The sequence below is a fragment of the Capra hircus genome, chromosome 2 (assembly GCF_001704415.2).
Source record: "Capra hircus breed San Clemente chromosome 2, ASM170441v1, whole genome shotgun sequence".
Lineage (NCBI taxonomy): Eukaryota > Metazoa > Chordata > Mammalia > Artiodactyla > Bovidae > Capra > Capra hircus.
Window position 1 is genome coordinate 41,301,595 of NC_030809.1, and position 15,355 is coordinate 41,316,949.

Sequence of the window (15,355 nt, forward strand, 5' to 3'; positions counted from 1 at the left end):
TCAAGTTTTCGGTCAGTTGAATTATAAGAACTTCCCTCTCTGCGTGATGTAATCACAGAAGATATGATACATCACAATTACATGGTACATTTTTTTCCATATGATCTCTTGCTTTTAAACTGACACTAAAAGCTTGCAGAATGTCTATTAACAGTACTCCAGAGAATTACATGTCTACTTCACAGGGAAAAAAGACACCAGTAACCACAAGTAGAATATTTTTATGAATTAATTGCTTATTTACTTCCTAATCAGTAGGACAGTTTTCTTTCTAAATTAAAATTGGAGGATTATTCCAAATTAGCAGCTGACAGTGATATTTTAAGAAAAGAAATTAAAATATTTGAATATAGGGTAAGTTGAAGTTGCTCTGCAACTAAAAATAAAAACATTTGTCCATTTTAAAACCAAATTACTGCTTTAAATTTAGAAGTAAAGAAATTATTTGGAAAACTCACCAGTGGCCACAGAACTGGCAAAGGTCAGTTTTCATCCCAATCCCTAAGAAAGGCAATGCCCGAATGTACAACTACTGCACAGTTGCACTCATCTCACATGCTAGCAAAGTAATGCTCAAAATTCTCCAAGCCACACTTCAACAGCACATGAATCATGAACTTCCAGATGTTCAAGCTGGATTTAGAAAAGGCAGAGGAACCAGAAATCAAATTGCCAACATCCGTTGATAGAATAAGCAAGAGAGTTCCAGAAAAATATCTACTTTGACTACACCAAAGTCTTTGACTGTATGGATCACAACAACTGTGGAAAATTCTCAAAGAGATGGGAATACCAGACCACCTGACCTGCCTCCTGAGAAATCTGTATGCAGGTCAAGCAGCAGCAGTTAGAACTGGACATGGAACAACAGACTGGTTCCAAATCGGGAAAAGAATATGTTAAGGCTCTATATTGTCACCCTGCTTATTTAACTAATATGCAGAGTACATCATGAGAAATGCCAGGCTGGATGAAGCACAAGCTGGAATCAAGAGTGCTGGGAGAAATATCAATAACCTCAGATATGCAGATGACACCACCCTTCTGGCAGAAAGCAAAGAAGAACTAAAGAGCCTCTTGATGAAAGTGAAAGAGGAGAGTGAAAAAGTTGGCTTAAAGCTCAACATTCAGAAAACTAGATCATGACATCTTGTCCCATCACTTTATGGCAAATAGGAAAACAATGGAAACAGTGAGAGACTATTTTAGGGGGCTCCAAAATCACTGCAGATGGTGAATGCAGCCATGAAATTAAAAGACGGTTGCTCCTTGGAAGAAAAGCTATGACCAACCTAGACAGCATATTAAAAAGCAGAGACATTACTCTGTCGACAAAGGTCCGTCTAGTCAAAGGTATTGTTTTTCCAGCAGTCATGCATGGATGTGAGAACTGGACTATAAAGATGAGCGCTGAAGAATTGATGCTTTTGAACTGTGGTGTTGAAGAAGACTCTTGAGAGTCCCTTGGACTGCAAGGAGATCCAACCAGTCCATCCTAAAAGAAATCAGTCATGAATATTCATTGGAAGGACTGATGCTGAAGCTGAAACTGGAATACTTTGGCCACCTAATGTGAAGAACTGACTTAATGGAAAAGATCCTGATGCTGGGAAAGACTGAAGGCGGGAGGTGAAGGGGAGGACAGAGGATGACATTGTTGGAGAGCATCACCGACTCAATGGACATGAGCTTGAGTAAGCTCCGGATATTGGTGATGGACAGGAAAGCCTGGCGTGCTGGGGTCACAAAGAGTCAGACACAACTGAGCAACTGAACAGAACTAAAAGAAATTATTAATACAATACAACGTAACACCGTAACATATCCACAGGCTAAATAATGGCACCTGAAATAAAGCTACATTTAGAAACCAACTGTTACACTGTACCTAATTCTGAAGTAACACATTTTTATTTCTGAAAACATGGTACACTGATCATTTCAATTAAATATGGTTTATACAATACAGAAGCTGAAATTCATGTTTCCCTTTTAGTACCAATGACAGAAAAGGATCCAGTTGCCTTGACTTAGCAGAATAACCAAATGAACCTGTACCAGGGCAACCAGTGTCCCTGAATAAAAGATCTGAACATCTTTTGAGTACGTCAGACCTAAACTGCATATCTTGACATCTTTCATTTGAACTATTAAAATCAGTTAGCAAGTTGAAAGAAGGCCAAACCAATGTACAAATACAGCTTTTCACTAGCAAAATGGGGCTCCACTTAGGTTATCAGTTTCATTGGTGGTGGTGGTTTAGTTGCTAAGCTGTGTTCAACTCTTGCGACCCCATGGACTGCAGCCCGCCAGGCTTCTCTGTCCATGGAATTCTCCAGGAAAGAATACTGGAGTGGATTGCCATTTCCTTCCCCACCCAGGGATCGAGCCTGGGTCTCCTGCATTGCAGGCGGATTCTTAACCGCTTGAGCCACCAGGGAAGCTGGTAGAAAAGCATAATCACACAGGCAAGATCATTTTCCCCTTAAGATCTAGTAATGCTAAAGAAAAACCTACAGATATTGTATATATACAATATGCATGTGTCTCAGTGAAGAAAGTTGAAGGCCTGCAGATACAGTTTAAGTGAAACAGGAGTCTGTTATGTATTTAAATTACCAATCAGTTTTTTAAAAACTGGATTAAAAATGAAATCTCATTCTCTGTAACGCTTTTGAAAGATAAATTGTATTTTGTGTGTGATTATTTAGGTTAATCCCACTCAAAAGCTGAGATAATCTATTAGAACTTCTTCTTTTTAACTACCCAGTTAGAATATGACATTGACAACACTACTTTGAAACACACAGAAAATAACTACATAACTACATTGGAACTTCATCTGTTCCAATTTTTAAAAAGTAAGTAGTAGAGAGCATTTTATGTTTGCCACATTCATTCTTGCAATATTTTAAGCTGCTGACATGAGACACAATCATAAAAAATAAATGGGACATGATTGAAGGTAGAAAACGGTATATACATTGTGCTAAATTACGTAATATAAATTAAGATGAAGCTCTTCCACAACAAAGGGACAAAGGGCATTTAAAAAAAAAAAAGACCCTAACACTAATTTTAAATGAATATTAAAAGCCCTGAAAAATAAGGCTATAGCAAAACAGTTGAAGGTTCATTTTTTCCACCAAAGTTAAGAAAGCTATGTAGACTAGGTAGTACACTAGGTACCAAATGTACTTTCAACTGAAGCACTGAATCCTCAACCAGCCCTTAACAGAAACACCTCTAGTTGGCTTCATTACCTTATAATTTGTTAGTAGAGAATCGAGTCTTCACTCTGTCCGAATACGGTACACCAGAAAACAGACTTCTCAAATCATATGTTCTAATAGGTCTACACGGCTTTCTCTGTTGTTTTCTAGGGTGTTTTTTATTGCCATCCTTCTTACTTCGTGCAACGCTGGAGATGTCTGCACACGTTGCTTAGAAGAGCCTGCTATAGCTCGTGACTGCTCTTCAGCTCCTGCTGACAGAACTGAGGAGTTTGAGAGCATATTAGCTGGCTTCTTCGCCCTCTTTAACCTACTCACATTAGGTTTTTTCTTCTTAATGTGGGTCCTAACAAAAGTGCTCCTGGGCTGATATTTGTGACGCAAAAAAACTGAGTATTTTGGAATATACTTTTTAATTATATCACTTAGTTTGCTCTGAATCCAAATCGACCGTTTTTCTGAAGCAATTCTGATATTTTGCTGGGGAATAACTGATCTACAACCTTTTTTGGGAGAATCTGGCTTATTATTTGTTGATACCTTCTTTCTCTGATTTTTGCTTTTACTTTTCAAAAACTTTTTTCTAAATGATTTTGATGAAGTTTTGGCAACATCACGACTTGAAAAAGTTGACTGGAAATTACTTTCCTTTGAAATTTCACTAGAACTAAAAATCTTTGATTTTTCTGGAAACACAGAAGATTCACTGTCCTCCTGCTGTGACTTTAGTTCATGTCCTACTGACACTGTCATAAAAGGTACTGAAGCAGAGCTTTGTACATAAGGATCATTATCTTCTGCATTAGAATTTAAGGGACTAACATGCATTTCAACACAATTATTCCTGTCAGACCCTGGTACTTCTATGTTCAGAGGAGGATCAATTACAATTTTCTTATTCAATGGGTCATTACAATTAAAGGAACTCTGGTTAAATTTGTACTGTATGTTAATATCCCAATTATTTCTACTACAGTGCCTCCTTTTAGAGAAGCTGTTGGATTCACCTTTCTTCAACTTAATATTTGAAGAAAGAATATAAATTAAGGTATTTCCTTGCAAAGGCTTCAAAACACTAATACATGATTCAGGAAATTCATTTTTTTTAACTTTCTCTCTTGTTTTCCCGTTGTTTTGTAAAAGTAAACACTTCCTTACTGGAGAGTCTTTCTCTTGTCCACTAATTCTTCTTTTTGTCCCTGGCTGACTTGTGAGACTGGTTTGAGTTCTATGGCTAACTTTTATAGCCTGGCCTTGAGAGGCAACTTGCCATGTTTGTTCATGATTCCTTCCTGTTGAAGGATAATGGTTAGGTTTATCTAAAGCCACTGAAAAGTCAGCAATATCTGAAATGCCACCCGCATTACCATCACAATCTGACAGAACTTGAATTGATGTGGTATCCTGATTGAGGTCAGTCCAGGTCATCTTTTTTTCTTCATTCAAAATTTTTTTTTTCATTTTTCTCATCTCACAGTCGCTAACAAAGTAACAGTAGAAATGATCTTTCTTGAATTCCTTCACAAGAGCACTCATTTGCACATCATCTTCTTTCATTATCTGAGACTGCGTTTTCCCCACAAATGAAGGAGGGACAGGAGGCAAGTCTTCAGTAAGTAGTTCATGAAGATCATCTTCTATGACCTCCTTTGCTTTTGCCAAGTTCCTTATAGAATCAATCATGGGAACAGAGTCTGAATGGGAATTATTATCGTTTATTTTTCTCTGGTCAAAAGACATCTTCGTAAATAGGTTGATCTTATTAACAGCTTCTTGAGGCCAGTCATTGACAGACTGGAGAGAAGGATCACGTTGAAAATTCACCCCAGAACCACAAGGTTCATAGCTCATACTTTCTAGATCAGTATGTTTTAACTTCAAAAGGTTTTCTTGATCAGGCATTTGATGGATCACCAATCCAGGAGATGCATTACAATCCGTTGCGGAAACACCAGATTCACAGTTCTTATCTTTTAGGCCAATATTTTCTACATCTTTCCAAAGGCTGACTCCTTTGTCAACCTTCTGCTGTTGCTGAGTTACTGGCTGAGAAGTCTCCTCTCGTTCAAAGTTTCTTTTAGGACCACTATATTGACAGCTCTTATCTTTGGGGTCACTATATTTTGCCCTTTTTTTTTCAGATTTTTGCGACTGGTAAGTCATGGACTGATGAGAGGAATCAATTTGAAAACTCAGTTCAGAAACATAAGGCTCACAGCTTGTCTCTTCCAGAATAATATAGTCTTGCTTCTGCTTTACTACTTTGAAGACCTTTTTGGAATGGTTTGTCACTGATTGAGGAGAGGCTTCACAAACATATCTTAGGTCAGAATCACAAGAGTCACAGTTCTCATCTAGGTCAAAACTTTCCGCATTTATACAGCTGATTTCTTTGACAGTCCTTTGAGGTGAATCAATCACTGGCTGAAAAGGGACATCAGAATCTGAAATCACTTCACAGTCATTATCACTTGCTGTCAGGTCCACAAACAGCATCTTATCTGTTTCTCTGTCTGACTCTTCGTTTATCACTATTTGAAGAGGAACATCAGAATCACACATTATTTCAGAATCCCTAGGTTCACTAACCTCTTGCATGCCAAGGTACTTTTCCATCTGAAGGTTTATTTCTTTGCAAACCACCTGAGGTTGGGCAACTCCTAACTGAAGATGAACACCAGAATCACATTTTATTTCAGAAACACTAAGTTCACAGTTCTTATTTTCTAGGTTATTCTGATCCTCCTCTTGCAAGTTTATTTCTTTGACAGCCACAGCAGAATGACCAGCTACAAAGTCAACATCAGAATCATAACTTACTTCAAAATCACCTAGTTTGTATCTCTTATCTTCCAGGTAAATATGGCCTTCCTCCCAAAGACCTATTTTTTTAACAGCTTTTCTTTGAAGCTGGCCAGTCACTGACTGAAGAGGATATTCAGAAACAAAATTTATCTTAGGACCACAAGGATCATTGCTTTTATCTTCCAAATTGGCTTGTTGCTCTTCCAAATCGTGGTGTGGCTCAACCACTGATTGGAGAGGGGTATTTGAAGCAAAAATGATTTCAGAATCATTAGGTCCATAGCTCTTAGCACTCAGACAAACAGGTCCCTCCCTCGGAAGATTCATTTCTGTAACAGCCTCTTGAACTTCATTAGCCACAGATTGAAAAGCTTCATCAGAAACAAAGTTTATTTTTGAATCACTAGGTTTGACAACCTTATCTTCCAAGTCAACATGCTCCTTCAGAAGGTTTACCTCCTTAACAACTTCAGTTTGGCCAGCCACTGACTGAACACAGACATCAGAGTCAGATTCAGTTTCAAAATGCTTAGGTTCATCTCTCTTATCTTCCATGTCAACTTCATCCCTCCAAGGGCTTATTTCTTTAACAGTTTGTCTAAGCTGGTTGGCCACTGATTGAAGGGGGTCATCAGAATTAAAGTTTATTTCAGAACCACAAGATTGATTGTGCTTATCTTCTAGTTCAGTATGCTTTTGCTCCAAAATAGTTATCTGAGGATGATCAACTACTGACTGATCCGTGAGATCAGAATTCAAACTCATCGAAAAACCACTATCTTGCCTGTTCTTATCTTTCAAGTACACATGATTTTCATTCTTGAGGTTTATTCGTTTAACAGCCACTTTAGGTTGACTGGGCACAGCTGGAAGGGAAACATCAGAATTATCTATTAATTTACAATCATTAGGTTCATCAACCTTATTCTTCAGGCTCATATCCTCTTCTTTCTGCACGTTTGTTTCTTCAACCACTTCCTGAAATTGTTCGGTCAATGGCTGAAGAGGGTCAGCAGAATCAAAATCTATTTTACCATCACTAGATTCATTGTTTGTATCTTCCAAATGAACATGTTTTTCCTTCAAAAGGGCTAGTTGAGGTTGGTCAATGACTAAATGAAAAAGGTTATTAGTATTCAGTATTTTTTCAAAGCCTCTAGGTCCAGTACTTTCATCTTCTGGGTCAACATGGTCCTCCTTCAAAATAGTTGTTTGAGGTTTTTCATTCATTGGCTGAAGAGGGACATCAGAGTCCAAAATTATTTCAGAACTACTATATTTATCACTCTTGTTCTCTAGAACAACATGTTCTTCTTTCTGAGCACTTTTTTCTTTAACAGTTATTTGAGGTTCAGTCATTGAATAATCAGAATCTAAACTTATTTCAGAACCACTATATTCAGCACTTTGACCTTTTAACTTAGCATGCTTTTCTTTTTGAAGCCCTAGTTCTTTCACAATCAGTTCCGGTTTGTGAGTCACTGACTGAACAGGGATATCAGTATCCAAACTTGTTTCAGAAACTTTTAACTCAGTACTCTTATCTGTTAAATTTACGTGTTCTTCTTTTTGGTTTATTTCTTTAATAGCTATGGAAAGATGACCAGTCACTAAATGAAAAGTACTACCAGATTTCAAACTGCTTTCAGAAACAACAGGTACATTATCCTTATTTTCTAAGTGTATATTCTCCCCTTTCTGAAGGTTTCTTTCTTTAATAGGATATTCAGAATGTCCAGTCATTGAACGAAAAATATCGTAATCAAAAATTTCAGAATCACTAGATTCATTTTCCTTATTTTCTAAGTGTACCCACTCTTCTTTTTGAGGATTTAGGTTTTTAACAGCTTCTTCTGGCTGCTTAATCACTGAGTGAAAAGGGATATAAGAAGCCAAACTTATTTCAGAACCGGTGGGTGCATCATCTTTCTCTCCTAAGTGTGTACGCACTTCTTTCTGAATGAATGTTTCTTTAACCACTACTTCAGGTTGATAAGTCCCTGAATGAAGAGGCACATCAGAATCAAAAGTTATTTCAGAAACACAAGATTCACGAATCTTATTTTCCAGATCAACAGGATCCTCCTCATAAACAGTTACTTGAGATTGGTCAACTACTGGGTGAAGAGGACTATCAGAATAAAAAGTTCTTTCCAAACTAATTGATTCAAAGCTCTCATCTTCCAGGTTAACATGCTTCTTACTTATTTCTTCAACATCCAGCTCAGGATACTCAGAAACCGACATAAAAGAAGAATCAGAGTCAAAAGTGGACTCAAAACTGGGGCATCCAGAGCTCTTAACTTCCATGTCAACATTTAATGCTTTCAGATTTACTTCACCACAAGCACCTATAGGGTGAGAATCAAAACTGAGATCAGAAATGCTAGACTTAACACTCTTGTTCTCCAGGTCAGGAGCTACTTTCTGAGCATTTACCTCTTTAACTGCTACTTGGGATTGAGCAGGCACTAACTGAGGATCTGTTTTCATCAGATGAAACTTTATCTCAGGACCATGAAATTCACAGTTCATATCCCCAAGGCCATTCTTTTCTTTCCGAAGATTAATATTTTCAACATCCTTCTGAGGTCCATCAGACACGGTCTCAAGAGAGACATCACAATCAAGATATGCTTTAGCACTCCTGGGTTTATGATTCCTATCTTTTAGAGAGACGGGCCTATCCTCCAGGTTTCTTTCACTGACAGCCACGTGAGGATGGTCGAAGACTGACTGAAGAGAAACATCACAATCAAAACTTGTTTCAGAACAACTCGATCCATAGTTCTTATCAACCAAGCTGATCTGAACCTTCTTCTGAAGTTCTGTTTCTGTGACAGTCACTGGGAATTGGCCAGGCATTGACTGAAGCGAGGAAACAGAATCAGCGCTTATTTCAGAGCTACTACATCCATAGTTCATATCAACCAAGCCAACGAGCACCCGCTTAGGAAGGTTTACTTCTTTCTCAGGCTGTTGGCGGCAGTCATCAGTTGACTGAAGTGAGGCATCACAATCAAAATTCATCTCAGAATCACTGGATTCATAGCTTTCATCAACCAGCCTAATACGCATTACCTTCTGAACACTTTCCTCTTTCACTTGAGTTCTGCTGGTAGTCAACTGAAGGGAGTCATCACAATCAGAGCTTATTTCAGAAATATAAGATGTATTATTCTTATATTGCAAATCAGTATGTACTTCCTTTGAAAGCTTTATTTCTTCAGCAGTCACTTTGGATTGGTCCATCAGTGGATAAAAAGAGGAACTGCCATCAAAACTTACTTCAGAATCTCTTGATTCACAGTTCTTATCTTCTTGGTCAGTTTGCTCCCCCTTCCAAAGGTCTGGTTCAGCCTCTTCACAGTGATCAGATGCTGACTGAAGAGAGCTACCAGCAAACTTCATTTCAGAACTCACTGCGATCTTCTGTTCCAAAAAGGCTGACTTGTTAAAAACCAAATGCTTTCCTTCTTGGTTATGATCCATATTAGGAAAGAATTTCTCATGGTGCTTTGGAATGTCATCTTCAAAGATTCCTATATTAGTTTTACTCAGGTTGACTACTGGATTTACTGCAAATTTAGAAAGAGATTCCAATTTTAAAGAGTTTTCAGTACCCACAAATTCATGGACTTTAAAGCCAGTTGACAATGCTTTAGTCTGAGAATTTACATCTTCCTGTAAGGTCAACTTATCTGAATTTGTACATAAAGACTTTCTGTTTAACTCTTTAGGTTTCTGATACGGAACTGAAGAAGTTTCTGGATGGGACAGTAGCATAGGGTTTCTAGAGCCCTTGTTTAGCTGTTTAAGGTACTTGCCAGCTTTGTTTGGGTCACATTTGTTAACTAAATCCAAATGGACTCCAAGTGATAAACCAGTAGTAGTGTCAGTTGTAACTGGTCTTTCATGAGAACTTTCAGGTAAACAACTAACAGGAGCATTAGAAATCACTGATGAACATATTACACTTTGTCTGTTATTTGTACTGTGACCAATACCAACTGGATTAAACTCTTTCATACTGCTCCCAATTTTATGAATGAACTCCAAGGGATGCTGTTGTCCTTTCTCCAGTTTTTGAATAACTGATGGTCGATCTGAAACACTATGCATATATCCCTGAGACCTAGAATACAACTTTTCAACGGGTTCAGATGCCTTGGTAGATATCTCTTCTCTGACTCCAGCAACATCCTCAGTCTTTATTTCAGGACTAAAATCATCATTAGGAACCACTTCTGAAGGTGACACAGTAGTCATATGAGGTCTCTCATTTTGCACTGATCTAAAAAATAAGGGGGAAAATTCCATTAAACTATTTTGACATCCATTTAAGATTTTTCAACGCATAATAAATGCTATGTTCTTTCTATCCTGGGCTGGATTCCTAGAACAGAGAGTTTCAAAATAAATTAATTTTGTAACATCTGGCTAAGGACAGAAAGGAAGGTAAATCATAAAATCAAACAAGTTGGAAATCCCAAGGGATTCTATGAAACCAGCATCACCCTAATGCTATACCAAACAAAGATATCACACACAAAGAAAAAATTACAGGTCAGTATCACTTATGTATTGATACACAGACATAAAAACGCTCAACAAAATATTAGCAAATCAAATCCAACAATTCATTAATGGATCATACACCATGATCAAGTGGGTGGTTACTTTATTTTTCTTATTTATTTTTGGCTGCACTGGGTCTTCTGGCTAGCGTGCAGCGTTTCTCTAGTTTCGGGGAACAGGGCTACTCCTCCTTGAGGGGCACGGGCTTCTCATTGTGCTGGCGTCTCTTGCTGTAGAGCATAGACTCTAGACCCGTGGGCGTCAGTAGCTGCGGCTCATAGGCCCTAGTTGTGGCACACAGGATTAGTTGCTCCATGGCGTGTGGAATCTTCCCGGATCAAGGATCAAACCCATGACCCTCGCACTGGCAGGCAGATTCCTATCCACTATCACTAGGGAAGTCCACTGCAGTTATTTTAGATTTAACATTTGGGAAAGCTAGGTGAATGCTACACAAGAAGTATTTTGCAACTAAATTTTTTAAGTCTGAAATTATTCTAAAATGCAAAGTTAAAAAATAAAAATATTTTAATGTCCATAAACTTTAGCCCAAAAGTTCACAGTCTAGAAGTCTACTCCACAGAAAGAGCTGGATGTACAAATATGTTTGTTGAAGCATTGCTTATATACACCATAAACTGGTAGTTTATACTGACCTCAAGATAGGTTAATTCCATCTTTCCACCAGCTAAGAAAACAAATATTTTTTCCTAACTTTTCCCCATCATAACTTTTTCGTCATTTGCTAAGTTTTAGGTTGGTGACTTGCAAAGTGTGCAAGTTTATCCTTTATTCTGCTGCTAGAACTAAAGTCAACTAATACTGTACAGGTGTGCTAATGATCCATGTTGCTTTATCTTATACAGCTGTAGCAGCAAACTCATCAGAGTACATAATCTGATTTTCTACCAAAGTTGTTCTTCAACATAGGACATTAACTTTTTAAAATGTTATCAAAACATTTCTTTTTATTAAAACAATCAAAATATATTAATAAAAAGTAAGCTATCAAGATACTGACAAATTATAAAAATAATCAATTCTGTTTTACAGAGTAGCATAGAGTTAGCAAATAGTTCCATTAATGCGCAATTAATTTTTACCTTGACTATCCTTACTTAGCTACTATCACCAACTTTTGATAATCTTGTTAAAGTTATATTTGTTCCTACCTTTTTACCCTGCTTAATCCTGTGACATCCTTGATGATACATATTTACTGGCCTGACTTTTCTTTAGAAAAAGCATAGTGTAGTCCGTATCTTTTAGAGTGAGATTTTTGTTACTTAACCTAAGAAAAATTTTTAAACTACAAAGATAAGTTACTAGATAAAGGTTCTTTATATTCCCTGATTCAAAGATTCATTTTAGGAAATATTAGGACGTTAACACAAACATCTACTATAATATATAACTACGTACTAATATTCCCTAGAGAAAGGCATGGCAACCCTCTCCAGTATTCTTGCCTGGAGAATCCCACAGACAGAGGAGGCTGGTGGGGCTACAGTCCACAGGGTCACACAGAGTTGGACACAAATGAAGCAACTTAGCACACATGGATATACTAATATTATTTCACTCAGTTACTCTACCTGCTTTCTTGATAATGACATGGGTGGTGCTGCAGTACATCCTGCAAGAAACGTTTCATCAAACTAGCAGCACCCATCCGTTGTCTTTTCTGTGTGATCAAGGATCTGTGATAGTCACTGGATAGATGCTGGGAAGTAAAAAGAAAATGAATGTTTCTAAATATTCTAATGGGTAAACATACTAACGGGTAATACTCATTAATAGTGAGAGCATCACACTATAGATTCATCATACTCCCGGTAAAAGTATAAATTGATATACCCTTTATATAAAGCAATTCTAAAATACGCATCTGAAAACCATTTAGTGAAGACACTCAGTCATGTCTGACTTTGCGACCCCATGGATTGTAGCCTACCACGCTCCTCCATCCATGGGATTTTCCAGGCAAGAGTACTGGAGTGGATTGCCATTTCCTTCTCCAGAGGACCTTTTAAGGGGAGCGCAAAACAATGCAGAATATTAGAGGACATGGAGCTCACTTCTCCCCATGAACATATCAAAAATACATCTACATGTGAAACAATTCTCACTGAAAACTAACTGGAAATGAGTAAAAGGACTCCAGCACAACCATGGCTGTAAGGAAGATACACAGGAAGGGCAGGAAGGGTATGAAGGGAAGAAAAACAAGCAAGTGGTTTGTACCTGTGCTCAGGGGAGGGGATTCAAAGGCAAAGGGAGACCAGTCTCTCTAATGGAAGGGTAAATGACCCGTACAACGATTCTGTTTCTCACTTTCAGTACAGTATTCAGTAAATTACACGGTACCCAATCATTATAAAACAGGCTTTGCATTAAATGATTTTGCTCAACTGTGGGCTGATGTAAGTATTCCAAGTACTTTTAGGGTGGGCTAGGTAAGCTGTGATGTTCAGTAGGTTAGGTGTGTTACACGCATTATCAACTTAAGAGACTTTCAAATTATGATCAGGATGTAATCCTACCCTTCTGCCTCAGGGTCTCTATCCTTGCTATCCTGTCCCTCTAACCTAGAAATTCTGCACCCCCAAGATATAAGCAAGCCTGGTCCCCACAATTCATTCAAATCTCAGCTCAAATGTCACTTCTGTAACCTCACCTGGCCACTCTACCTAAAATCGAACCTTCTTCCCTATTTTACCTTCCTCATATCACTTATCACAATCTGACATACTATGTACTAAATTTATGTGACTGCTTATTTTCTGTCTTAGTGCATCAAACTGTAAGCTTCATGAATAAAAGAAACTGATTTTGTTCATAGCCATATCCCTACAAGCCACATCTCCTCATTAGTAGATTCTCAATATGGTCTGTTAAATGAATTTGATTGTGTAAAAGAAGGGAAAGTTATGAGTAGGTCCTTTGTGGTATAACCATAGTAATAGGATCTTCTCACCTGCTCCAGGTTATTATAGAATACACAACAAAAACCGCAATATCCTGATCTGTTCTGCATGTTGAAAAACCAAAGTCAGATGGCTATTGTCCTTGAATACTCAAACTGGAAGAAAAGAAAAATGACAAAAACACAATAATTCCTTACTACCATGAAGAAGATAGCTATGATAACACCATAGAACAGAAATTCATTCTTGAGTCCCACTCACTAGTATTTCTAATAACTATGAAAATAGAAAAGGCTACCATGTGTTACTGAACCAATCAGTGAGCCTGCAATGAACTGAGACCTTTCTATCTTTTTTTTAAACTGAGGAATATTTGATGCACAATATAAGTTTCAGGTGTACAACATAGCACAATTCACAATTTTTAAAGGCTATATTCCATTTATAGTTATTATAAAATATTGGCTATATTCTGTGTATTGTACTACATATCCATGTAGCTTCTCTATTTTATACATAATTGTTTGTACCTCTTAATTCTCTGCATTTATCTTGCCCCTCTTTTCTTCCCTTTCCACCCTGGTAACCACTAGTTTCTTCTCTGTATCTGCTAGTCTGTTTATTTTCTGCTATATTCACTAGTTTATTTTTTAGATTCCTCATATATGCGGATATATATGATATCATACAGTATTTGTCTTTCACTGAGACCTATGCATCTTCTAAAAGAATAATGTGTTGCCAATACTTGAAGCCTTGATGACTACATTTTTACTGATTTCCTGGTAAGTTGTTAAGAATTATCAGGAAGTGGTTCAGTATTGAATACAGTACTCAATTTATAAAAAGAAATTACTATTCCTAAATTGTTACTAATAGTATACTTACTATACTCTAGTGAAGCTAGTTAATTTTTCCATCATGTTTCTACACAAAATCCCACATCATGTGAACACTCGATGTCATATATAACACCTTATTCTCTATCGTGAGAGTAAAGATACCGCATTTATTTTCTGCTTAATCCACAAAGAGGCAGATTTTAAAGTAATTTATCCAACAAAGTTGCTAAAAAACAAAATAGCAACCAATACAGCCTCAGAAGCAAAAGATATTTCTCTTCTGACAATTACATAAACCAAACATGAAGATTTTTTTTCCAACTAGTGGAAATCCAACAAAAATTTCTCTTAATGAAAAACAATAAGATACAAAGGAATAGTTTATTTGTTAAACAGGAACAGTTTATTTATTAAACAAATAAAGAATAGTTTCCAAGTTTCAACCCTCAAGCCCAAAACTATAATCCTTCAACACTTCATAATATAGTGATTTCCAAGCCAGACTGAATATAAAAATCATCCCCCAAAATTCTGATTTAGTAAATCTGAGAATAGAGCCTAGAAGTTAGAATTTTTTAAATTTCCTTACATACTCATTTATACAAAATGTGACAAATTTAAGTAATAAATCCAATACAATGCAGCTTTTTGCTGTTTTTGAAAGTGAAAATAGTATTTTTAAGAAATAATTTCATTAAGATTTTAATTCTAATATTTTAAATACTCTTAACTGTCAAAAAATATAAAGAGAACAATTCTGTAATATTGAGTATTTCTGATAAGATTGTCTGCAACAGAAAAAGTTTATTCACTAAAATCAGTGTTCAAACATTGAAATCACAACCTTAAAACCAGTGAGAATAACAAAGCTTCATTAAATCAAAATTCTATCATAACATTCACTTACCCATTACTTTTTATTATGAGAAAATCTGATAGTGTCTGACTTCTCACTTATGAGGAAAATAAA

General features: G+C 36.8%; 1 protein-coding gene across 1 annotated transcript; it reads right to left on the minus strand.

Annotated features, from left to right (window-relative positions):
• On the minus strand, positions 3,333 to 13,653 carry ZDBF2 (zinc finger DBF-type containing 2). Its single transcript, XM_018066546.1, has 5 exons — positions 13,594 to 13,653; positions 12,212 to 12,339; positions 7,701 to 10,332; positions 7,264 to 7,568; positions 3,333 to 7,146 (listed from the first exon to the last, which is right to left on the minus strand). The coding sequence occupies exons 1-5, from the start codon at positions 13,651 to 13,653 to the stop codon at positions 3,333 to 3,335; spliced, it is 6,939 nt and encodes a 2,312-aa protein (XP_017922035.1).

Excerpts from the sequence above, each read along its gene's own strand:
- ZDBF2 (XM_018066546.1), bottom strand. The coding sequence starts at position 13,653 with ATGCAGAACAGATCAGGATATTGCGGTTTTTGTTGTGTATTCTATAAT. Across the intron at positions 10,333-12,211 it reads TGTCATTATCAAGAAAGCAG|ATCAGTGCAAAATGAGAGAC; the intron begins GTAGAGTAACTG and ends CTTATTTTTTAG. Across the intron at positions 7,569-7,700 it reads ACTTAGAAAATAAGGATAAT|TTAAAAGTTTCTGAAACAAG; the intron begins GTACCTGTTGTT and ends AAGAGTACTGAG.